Here is an 11,457-nt window from a genome sequence, read left to right as displayed (position 1 = left end):
GTGCTCAGTGTAATGTGATGCATTCTCTCAGCTTCCACTCAATTTGCTGTTGCACCTGTAGGCTATACCAAGAACTCACTGACTGATGTTCATTTTTATACTCTCTGCAAGCCACACTGTCTTGTTTTTATGTCAAATTGTCTTTTCTTTCAAACACTTTTAAGAGAAATGTGTTATAATTATCCACATACTGCCTGTTGCAGGTCAATGGATCGCATGCAGCAGAAACAAATCAGCACCGACACTTGTGGGCCCAAAATGCAACCTGGACACTGTGCTTTGATCAGAGTCAATCCGGCTTTACCTCCACAGCTCGCAATCAAGGAACCACCTCTCGTTAGCCCATCAGAGGTGCTCATGAAACAGTCTGGATTGAGCCCCATGCAGGCTGCAGAACAAATGCAGTCAGGGCAGCCGGAGTCTGGGTCCACCCTAGTGAGCATATGCCGGCCAAGACCGACTGCTCTCGGAACTAAACCTGCTCCAAAGTCGACCAGAATCTCAGTGGACCCCTCCAAGGAAATAGATTTGATCCCAGTTTGTATCCCGGGACCTCAGAGTGCCAACGTCCTGTCGCATTCCCCGTCAGAGTCCTCCTTCTGCCGTCACAGTCCTCAGAGTTCCCACGGTCTTCAGTCTCACACCAGCCAGCCTCACCTGAGCCCCAATCCCAGCCTGTCCTCCAGCCTCAGCCCCAAACCCAGCCTCAGTCCTCAGCCACAGAGGATGCCCTCACCTGGGAGCTCCACACAGAGCCAAGTGCAGTCCGAGAAGCCAGCAGAAGAGAACAATGACTTCAGGTGAGACAAATAATGCCATTTTTATATTAGGCTACTTAGCCTGTGTGATTTCCACAAGGTCTTAAAAGGATTCTGTACTGTGAATTTTGTTCTCTGTAATGTCTAAATACAGCTGCAGGAGCTGTTCTGCAGTCAGCAGCTGTAAGAAAGTTGATGTGCCAGACCATGTCACATGAATCAAAGCTGCAACTTTCACTAAGAGCTTTGGGAACCTGACAGAGTGACACAGCCACATTTTATTGGCAGACTTCCCAGAGGCATAGTTTTGTCGTGTATCCTCGCTCATAAACAATGGCTGCCTGTAATAACTCAGCCTAAATCTTATGAAGGAGAAAATAATGTCCTAAGGTCTTCAGATGGCAGCAACCTCTGCCAGTCCTACTGTCACACTCAAACACATTTCTCATCACGCAGATTCTAAAATAATACACAATTACATATACTTTTCATTCAATTACATGTCAGCAGGTAATACCATTTTAAGGATCGTACTGGGTGGTGTTTACATGGATAACCAACTTTCAAAATTTTTAAGTTTGCTGCTGAAAGCATCACAATGATGAGCTATGCTGTGTTAAAATAAGATTTAGTAAACAAACAGTAAGAAAACAAGACCATTTTAAAAAGAAAAATGTTAATTAGGTCGTTTCTGACTTAAAATGTTGTTCAACAGCCAACTCACATCTTAAATATCTAAATGTTTTTGAATGCACCAACAGGGAGAGTTTTTTTTTTTTTTTAAGATAATTTTTTGACCATTTTTAGGCCTTTATTCAACAGGACAGCTGAAGACATGAAAGGGGAGAGAGAGGGGGAATGACATGCAGCAAAGGGCCGCAGGTCAGAGTCGAACCCGGCCTGCTGTGTTGAGGAATAAACCTCTATATATGGGTGCCTGCTCTACCAACTGAGCTATCCGGGCACCCAGGGAGAGTTTTTAAAGCAGCACAGAAATAGCACGTGATGATAACATTGACCTAAACAAATAATGGAGACTTTTGCCTGATAGTTTCTGTCTCAAGCTAATTTCCTCTTACTGTAAATTGATTTTCATGTTATAGGCTACTGACGTGAATGGAAACAATCTTAAATCTTATGGTTTGCTTTTGAAATAAATAAATGATGTGTAGTTGTTTTGCTTAAACATGCAAGTACACCAATGTGGTCCTTTAAGTTAATTTAAATGGGAAAATGGGAATCTATTGTTAAAACAGTTGTCATGTGATTGCAGAAATCATGAATCCAGATAGCAACCAGCAGAATGAAATGATTGATATAATGATGATATAGTTGATTTATCAATTAGCAAATCGGGAAGAAGAAAAAACTTAACTGGCAACTATTTTGATAGCTGATTAATCATTTCAGTCATACTTTAAGCAAACTAATTGCCAGTTCCAGTTTCCCAAATGTGAGGATTTGTTACTTTTCTTTGTCTTTTATAATAATGACCTGAATCTCTTTGGGTTTTGAACCCTTGGTAAGGCAAAATAAGACATTAGAAGGCATCGCCTTGGAATTTGGGAAACTGTATCTGCAATTCTTTAGTATTTTTTGACATTTTATAGAGAAAATAATTAATTGGTTATATAAATGTTAGTTACAGCCTTGGGTTGCTTCTGTTGTTTCTGTATTGAAACAGTTTTGCTGGTAAGTTAATTTCAAAGGACAGTTAGCTCCATTTCTTTCTCTTTGCTCTCTTTTCTAACACACACATACGCCTAAGTCATCATTGAGGTACAAAGGGGTGCTTAATTGTGCATATCTTTTTTTCCACAGCAACACTGATGAAAACTATTTCTCTGAGGATTACAGAGAAATAGAAATGCCATCTTTTTACCCAACACAATACAGTATAAAGTAGTTACAGTAAACCTAATGCAGCATTCCCATTGTTTCTATCCTCTGAAAGGGTGTACATCGTCACATGGAACGTGGGATCAGCTGTCCCGCCAGATGACATCATTTCTCTGTTCGGACCAAATGTTTCAGATGGGAGCGTTGACATGTTTATCATCGGGTAAGCAAGTATTTCCACCAGGCTCAGCAGTGCCAGAGAGACAGCCGTGAGTGCCCACTCAGTCATCTGTGTTCATTTTGATGTGCCCCCCTCCTGTTACTCATCACTGTCCTTTTTTTTTTTAAATACATTTTTCATTTTCACTTGTTAATGACATTTCTCTACTTTTCTGGCACAAAATAGACTGCAGGAAGTCAACTCCATGATAAACAAGCGGCTGAAGGATGTTCTTTTTTCAGACCAGTGGAGTGAGCTTTGCATGGACACACTCTGTCCTTTTGGATATGTTTTGGTCAGTAAGGAGTAAAATCTGCTCATATAAGTCATACTGTAGTTTTTGTTTTACTCTTATTCTTTTATTTGCCATCATAAAATCTAGTTTACCGTATTGATATATTATTTTCCATCTGTCCCATCCGTCTAGGTGGCGTCCCAGCGTATGCAGGGAGTGCTGCTGCTGGTATTCTCTAAATTTTGCCATCTTCCATTCCTCAGAGGTGTGCAGACAGAGAGTACACGCACAGGACTCGGAGGATATTGGGTACGTGCTATGCATTGAAGAGCGCTGCTCTGAATTCTGAGATTTATTACGTTGCAACATTTGTGGTGGGTTTATGTCAGTGGGATTTAGGGGGGGTTGGGGGTTGCTCCCTCCTGCCAGCAGGCACGTGCGTGTGACCTTCCTGTGCATGTTGATGTCAGCATCACCCCTGGCTGCTGCTGGTGCAGTCTCCTTCTCTTTGAGGTCAGTGCAGCAGAAGGCTGTCTGGCTTTCTGGTTCTGTGACTCAGGGGCAGGAAAAACATCCTGCCTTTTTTCCTGAACACAGATACGGTTGATAGATGCCTGAATGCATAAGGGATCAATGTCTCACTATGTCCTCTCTTTGTCCTTTTTTTCTCACTCTTAGGGGAATAAAGGGGGTGTCAGTGCGAGGATGACAGTGTTTGGCCACCCGGTGTGCTTTCTCAACTGTCACCTGCCAGCTCACATGAGGAACCTGGAGCAGCGGATGGAGGACTTTGAAAGCATCCTGCAGCAGCAGCAGTTTGAAGGAGGCACTGCAACTGGTGTACTGGACCATGAGTGGGTGACATCATTTTTTTTACATATGAGTTGAATTAATATTGCTGCTTACCAATGATAAATAAATCTTAGGGGGCCATTACATTATAGAGCTTTAAAGTCTCACTATTTGATCTTTTATGTGTCTTTAGTTTTAAAGTAGCACATTTTATTTCTTGGGATAGCAGTACACATTAAGTAAAGTAGGATATTTAACAGAGCCTTTACAATTGCCTCTTGAAGTAAACAAAAATAACATTCTTCTTTTTTTAAATTAAAATTTATTTTTCTGTCCCCAGTGTCGTATTTTGGTTTGGGGATTTAAATTTCCGCATTGAAGACTATGACATCCATGTGGTGAAATGTGCCATCGACAGCAATAAGCTGCCTCTTCTGTGGGAGCGAGATCAGGTGAGGCATTTTAAAAACATTTGCCCCTTCACAGACACAGTTGGATTTTTCTGGAAGGCTTTACACTACCTGTTTGTCTCTTGATCACCAACTACAACTAGCAGAGGGCGCTGTAGCACAAAGTGAACAAACATCACCTTCACTGTCATAGCAACATGATTGATTGGGATTTGTCTTAGTAAGCTGACTCAAACAAAGAGAAAGACAAAAAATAGTAAAGCCATTCAGTCATAGAGGATATAATACATTAAACAGTATTAAAGTAAAGGGATCTTCCCTATTGCACAAATATTAAATATTTAACCTGCTGAGTGGCCTGCAGTGTGTAGTGTTAAGGAGGTGGACAGCTTCAGGATATGTGCTGTTCTGGAACCTGGATTTTCTGGTCTTAATGCTTCTTAGGGCCCTATTTTAACGATCTGAAACACGTGTATCAAACGTGAAACGCAAGTAGCTTTGTGGGCAGATATTGGGCGCTGTTGCTGTTATACCGGCGGGATAAATTACTCTTGCGCCCGACGCAAATCTAAAATTGGTTGGTCTGAAGTAGCTAGGTGTGGTTTGGGCGTAACGTGCAATCCTGCTGTAGTTCAACATCACGTCTCCTTAAGTCCTCTAATATTTCCTCATTTATGTCATCAACACATCCATGATTCATGGAAATGTTCACAACAAGCCACAAAGAATGCTGCGACTTTTTGAGGACTGTACTGTAAAGTGCATTCTGATCTATCCAAACACCTGAAGCGCATTTTCAGTAATATTTTTCCTTGTAATTATGTATGGTTTGCAAAAATGCTGCGTCCGTGTAGATGAGAGAAGCAAAGTGTATGCACGTTGTGCCCACGCTACATTATGGCCAAGCATGCGCCCCTAAAATAGCATCTGAATAACGCACCACTGACTTTAGACTTTAGATGTTTTTCCTGGTCTGTGGCGGAATTGTTTTCTGAAACTGTAAAATAGCACCAGGGAACGTTTGCGCCTGAACACGCCTCCTCTTTTTGCTGAACCGCCCCCGGGAGCGCAAATTCATTCCCTAATTTACCGACGTGTTCTTGTGGAGGGAAAAGTCCACTGTGCGTTGGGTGAAAAATAGGAATGATACATGCGTCTGTCTACAAAGGCAATTGCGCTGAGTGCAAGATAGGACCCTTAGTCTTTTGTGGGAAGGAAGAAAATTAAAAAGGTTGTTAGTGTTAGAGGGGTCCTTTAAAACTTTAAGGCCCTTCTTTTGTAGTCTAGCCTTATAGATTTCCATCTGGGGTGGGAGATCACATCCAATCTTTCTGGATGCAGTGCACACACTATTTTGTCCAGCTGTCTTCTGTCTTTAGCTCACAGGTTGCCAAACCACACAGTTATTGTGTAGGTAAGAATGCTCTCCACTGCTGCTCTATAAAACTGCATCAACCCATCCCTGGATATGCCACATTTTGCAATTGTCTTAAAAAGAATAGTCTATGGTCTTGTCTCTGTCCCCTTGTTGAACTTTGTTGTTGTTGATGACCAAGGGTAGGCGATCCCCATAGCTCCTGTGAAAGCCCACTTCAAATTCCGGGGTTACTACACACCCCTGTCGAGCCTCAGTGCTGATGGTTAAGGATTTGGAGAATATGTTGTTAAGTTTGACCACCGGCATCTTCTCAAACAAAAAGTCAAGGGCCCGTCGACACAGAGACTATTCAACTCCCATATGAAAGTGTTTGTCAAACAGCCTGGATGGGAGAATAGTATTAAAAGCTGTACTGTAATCGACACACAGAACCATTGCATAGCTGTTAGAGGCCTCTGGGTGTTGAAAAATCACCAATCATCAACATATTACAAGTCCAGTGGATTCTATAGTTACATGTCTGCGACAGGACAGATATTAATCTAACAGTGAAGCTACGTGACGGAGGAGTGATCGGAATGAAAATAGGAGCTGATACAAAAAGATAGAGATGTTTCTATTGTTCAGCTCTAATGTCAGGAGAAGGCAGCAGTCTGAACAGGAGGAATGCTGCAGGACACACAGACACAGACAGACAGACACACACACACACACACACACACACACATATACACACACACACACACAAACAAACACACACACAGAAGAGGACGTAAGATAGGAAGAGGAGAAGAAAAGGAGAGGAGGAGAAGAGGAAAGGAGGAGAGGCAGAAAGGAGGTGGGGAGAGGAGTATAGAAAGATGAGAGGAAGAGGAGAGGAAGAAAGGAGGTGTTATTTGTCAGCTAACATGATGTCATGATGGACTAACTGACAAACTGACTGCCTCTGATGACTGACCTCAGGCCTCAACACCAAGACAAGGCTCTGGCACACCTTTGATAGTCCTGCATCTAGCTCAAAGACCGTAACTCCTATCGCTTAATGTTTAATACTGTGAGAGATATGACACCCTGCTGATCATCCTGTGCAAGAATGGTATGTGTTGTGTAAGAAATGTGAGGACAGTAGCTGTCCAAATAGGGCCTGTTTCTCTTCTGTGTCAACTTTGAACATTCAGTCCATCCGCTTTAATGGAGCAAAAATGTCCGCTAAACGTTGAATATCTCAGAAATTATGATTTTTATGTTACGAATATTATAAATCGAGCTGAACGTTTTGATGTTTGAATGTAGTTTCTATGTTGAAAAATGTGGAATGAGTTAATGTGCAAAAATTGTGGCGGAAGAATAAGAATAAATAAAAATGTAGAATAACGTAATTTCTTTCAGCATTCACACCAATAAGTATGGGGGATAATAGACATGGCACCGACTGCTGCTAAAGCAGCACATCTGCACACTGAATAAGTATGCAGGATAATAGTCATTCTGCCGATTGCTGCAGCACATCGGCACACTAAACTACAGCCTTGTAACTGAAAAACATTTTGCAAAAAATGTCACGTACCCCCTGCAGTCCTCCAAAGTACCCCTAGGGGTACACGTACCCCCATTTGAGAAACACTGCTCTAAACTGCTATGGCTCTAGGACAACACTGGAGAGAATGGTTAAATACACACAATTACACAGGCACAATTGCAGCTGACTTAAAACATTCTGGGACCCTCTGCTGTAAAAGGGATCTTTTAAACATCTCAGTTAAAATAGGGGCAAGTTCATATGCACAACATTTCAGGGTAGCACAGATCAGGGCCTGCAGCCTTTCTACTGTTTTTCTTATGTCATTCCCCCTGATTAATCCAGTCATGTGTGACCTGCTCTGCTTCTCCCATCATTTGTCTAATCTACAGCTCAACATCGCTAAAAACACAGAGTCCATTCTTGAAGGCTTCATTGAGGGACCACTCAATTTCCCACCCACGTATAAGTTTGATGTGGGTACTCATACGTATGACACCAGGTTCGTCCGGCAGTCACCTCAACAAACTTTCTCTATCACATTTTATTTTTCCAGAAGCTGAGGCCTGTTAAACTGTCGCTGCCCACTGTGACAGTCTGTTGCTTCTTTTGTGTCAGTGCTAAGAAAAGGAAACCTGCCTGGACAGATCGCATCCTCTGGCGCCCTCGTCGTACCGGCTCCCCAGTTCCTACCCACAATGCAGCACTGCAGCGGGGTCTGACTTCGTGGTTGGGTGGGGCGACTAAAGTCACACAGCATGTGTACCGAAGTCACATGGGCTACACCATCAGCGACCACAAGCCTGTTTCTGCCGTGTTTTCACTACATGTGAGACAATATTTCACCAGATACACTGTAGCCAAATGTATTAAATAACATCTCTCTTTGTGTTGCTTACTTATGTTTGATTTAATGGCCTTGTGCTTGCTTGTTTTTCTAGTTCCCATTTAAGGTGGATATGCCCCTGGCAGAGCTGCAGGTAAACAAGGAGTGGTGTAAAGTCTCAGATGCTACAGTTAGATTCACTGTAGCATCAACTTATCAGCGAAGCTCATGGGACTGGGTAGCAATATACAAGGTAATTCTCAGATAGTTTTTGCTCAAAAGCTCAGAATAAATGCTTACATTTGATGCCCATTATCAGTTTTTGAAATTATGTCTATTTGTTACTTCTGCACAGGTTGGATTCAGACATCACAAAGATTACCAGGCATACATATGGGCCAAGGGAGAGCATGCAACACAGGTGTGTCAGACATAAATTTTGTGCCACAGCTAAAGTCAGGGTTTATTTCTAACTGTTCTTTTCTTCACCAGGTGACATTTACAGAGGAGGATTTGCCGAGAGATGATTGTGAATACATCCTGGGTTACTACAGTAATAATATGAACAGCATTGTTGGACTGTCAACGCCAATTAAGGTAACAAAAAGTCAGAGGACAAAAGGTAGCCATTTCACTTCTTATGATATATTCATGAATGGATATTATGGCATATATATGGCCATAAGTATGTGGACACCCAAGCATTACGGCCATATGTGACTGTCTATCCCTTAGTTGTTGGATAGGATTGAGGGGCAGGGATCAGGGGTTTCAAACTCAACTTCACTAAAAAATAGGAGCTGATACAAAAAGAAAATGAAATCACATCGAAAATTAACATATCTTTGATATTGGAATGTTCCATGTTTAAAATGTGCTATAGGCTTTATCTTAAATAAAGCTGCCTTGCCCTGCCTTTAGGCCCCTTTCCTCAAACAAGTACAACTTCATACTTTCACATCGAAAATTAACATATCTTTGACTATATTATTACCTGTCTCGTATACTCTTCGCATTTACAGTTTGGTCGACATAAAGCCCTAAAAAAGTCAGCAAAAAGTTCCTTAGCCATCATAGAATCAAGAAAATCATGCAAAACAATAGTTACATTTTTAAAAGCAGCCTCCATACAGCCAACTCACAGCAACCTGTTTCACAGCCTGAATATGCAAAGTTTCAAAGTCAGCAAATCTGCCAAATTCTGCTTTGAGTCTCGCACAATTACAGTTTGGAAAACGTAGTTTTGGTTTGGTGCACAACTAGGCATTTTGTGCTGTAGCATTAAGATTTCCCTTGATCAGTGGCGGAAAGCTATCTACTCAAATATTGTACAATTTTAAGATACTTGTTGAGGTGAAACGATAAGTTGATTAATCCATTTGTCAGTCCACAGAAAATAAATCAGCAACTATCTTGATCAATTAATTGTTTGAATAGTTTTGAAGGCTACAATAATATGATTCCAGCTCCTACAATGAATATTTTCTGGATGTATTCCTCAAGTATGTTAGTAAACTGATATCTGAATGAATAATAACCTAATTTTTGGGTTTTGGACTTCTTGTTGGTTGGACAAAACAAGATGTCAATAAGTCAATTTGGGGTCAATTGGGCTTGAAATTGCGATGGGCAGACATTTTAAGGACTATGTTAAATGATTACTAGGTTAATCGAGAAAATAATGGCTAAATTATTTTACTTTAGAAAAAATCTGAATGCAAGTCAAGTTTTCTATGTTGTTGTGTTGTTTCTTTTACTTAAGCAAAGAATATGGAGAGGTGTGCACATATACTTTTGGTCATATAGTTTCCTTTTTAGCAAACTTGCTCATGCTCTTATCTTCTCTTGAATTCTCCATCCTAAACAGATCAAGATTCCAGTCCACAGCCCCACCGCTCTTCGCTCAGACAGCTTAGACATCAGCTCAGAAGATGACAGCACTCTGGTTTTGCTGGCTCCAAACTCCCGCAGCCCAAGCCCTAAACCCGGCAAACACCACCATCGCCATCGTCGTAGCCGCAGCCCTGCAGTTCCTGCTCTTTCTTCCAACCCCCTCCCCTCCCTGCAGACCCTCAGCCTCTGTCCTCGCTCCAAAGAAGGCCAGACTCACAGCCGTTCACCATGCTCTGCTGCTAAGAAGGAGCGACTGGTCTCTCCCGAAACTGTGTTGTCCCCCGTCATCAGTCCTCTCAGTCCACGCAGTCCTGTGTCTCCAGGTGGTGGGGTGACTGCACCAGAGGCCCTGATTGCTGCCATCTTAGGTGAACACAGACCAGCTCAGGTTAGCCCCACAGGAGTCAAACCGATAGGAAAGACAGGGGACACAGACAATGCATAGAATACAAACATCAATAGTTTAAAGGAGGTGATGTACAAGAGGAATGATGGAAATATCCATGCAGTCAGAGTCTGATTGGATCCCACAAAGTCACTGTGCTCATAGAAGCAGCACATTTAGTGACTCCTAATGTAGTTTGCAAACATTCCACATTGTGGCCCTGCAATTCTCTGTCTCTGAATCGACCATCATCTCATACACTATGTGTATCTTGGACTCAAAGATGTGTCCAGACTCCCAACGACAAGTGCTTTTATAGACTCATAAGCTATATCATATGTAAACAAACATATTGAATGTGAAACCAAAGTCAGAGTGAACCTGTGATGGATGTGACCAGTTAGACTGAATATATAAAAAGTCTTATATCAAAATAAGGACCCTGGACCGAAGTATTTATGGTATCATAGAGTGTGTGTGTGTGTGTGTGTGTGTGTGTGTGTGTGTGTGTGTGTGTGTGTGTGTGTGTGTGTGTGTATGTGTGTGTGTGCCTGTGTGTAAAATCATACATTTGTGAAACATGCATTTTGGAACAGATGATGGTTTGAATTTTAAACTCTATAGTTCTTGGTCTGTATTCATAAAGTGATGCTAATATTTCTGAGTGCAGAGATAAAGCATTTCACCACCTCAGTCAATCTGAAATGTAACATGTGGCTGTGTGACTTGAGCAATAACCTTAGATGAGTGCTCTTTTTCTTAGCAGCTTTGTGAATACAGCACCTGTTCTATAGAGGTCAGTGAGCGGGGTTTTAAGCTAATGTCTTTATTTTGCTTTAAGGAACAAACTGTCATGTAATTGTATGAGTGTGCAAATAAAACAAGAACAAACAGAAAGCAAACTGACAAAATACTTTTTATTGGACAAACACTACTTCAGTGTTTATGTATATGTGTGGACATGTGGACTCAAGTCAAACAATAACACATAATGCACACAAAAAAGGTTAACACAAGACAGCAGCAGATGTCAAACAGCTTGTCCAGCAAGGATCATTGAGATGCTGATGGTGGTGCAAACGGCATAAAAGAATTTTGCAATTTTCAAATAGAAACAACAAAACAAAATGTCAATCTCTTGGAACATCCTAATAATTAGTTCAGACAAAAATGGTCTTGGTGGCTGTGGATTGGAGAGTGGT

General features: G+C 41.6%; 1 protein-coding gene across 2 annotated transcripts in view; it reads left to right on the top strand.

Annotated features, from left to right (window-relative positions):
• Window positions 1-11,157, top strand: part of LOC120546030 (inositol polyphosphate 5-phosphatase K) — a 12,679-nt gene extending 1,522 nt beyond the window's left edge. For both annotated transcript variants that reach the window (XM_039780773.1, XM_039780774.1), the window contains exons 2-13: window positions 204-800; window positions 2,713-2,820; window positions 3,004-3,112; window positions 3,245-3,361; window positions 3,731-3,906; window positions 4,185-4,296; window positions 7,544-7,653; window positions 7,770-7,980; window positions 8,093-8,230; window positions 8,333-8,398; window positions 8,470-8,574; window positions 9,845-11,157. In XM_039780773.1, coding sequence (XP_039636707.1) covers window positions 208-800; window positions 2,713-2,820; window positions 3,004-3,112; window positions 3,245-3,361; window positions 3,731-3,906; window positions 4,185-4,296; window positions 7,544-7,653; window positions 7,770-7,980; window positions 8,093-8,230; window positions 8,333-8,398; window positions 8,470-8,574; window positions 9,845-10,315 — 2,316 coding nt within the window. In that variant the 5' untranslated portion in view covers window positions 204-207 and the 3' untranslated portion in view covers window positions 10,316-11,157. The remainder of the gene's footprint in view (window positions 1-203; window positions 801-2,712; window positions 2,821-3,003; window positions 3,113-3,244; window positions 3,362-3,730; window positions 3,907-4,184; window positions 4,297-7,543; window positions 7,654-7,769; window positions 7,981-8,092; window positions 8,231-8,332; window positions 8,399-8,469; window positions 8,575-9,844) is intronic.
• Window positions 11,158-11,457: the final 300 nt, after the last annotated feature.

This window comes from Perca fluviatilis, chromosome 17 (assembly GCF_010015445.1).
Source record: "Perca fluviatilis chromosome 17, GENO_Pfluv_1.0, whole genome shotgun sequence".
Lineage (NCBI taxonomy): Eukaryota > Metazoa > Chordata > Actinopteri > Perciformes > Percidae > Perca > Perca fluviatilis.
This window is presented reverse-complemented; position numbering and strand designations above follow the sequence as displayed.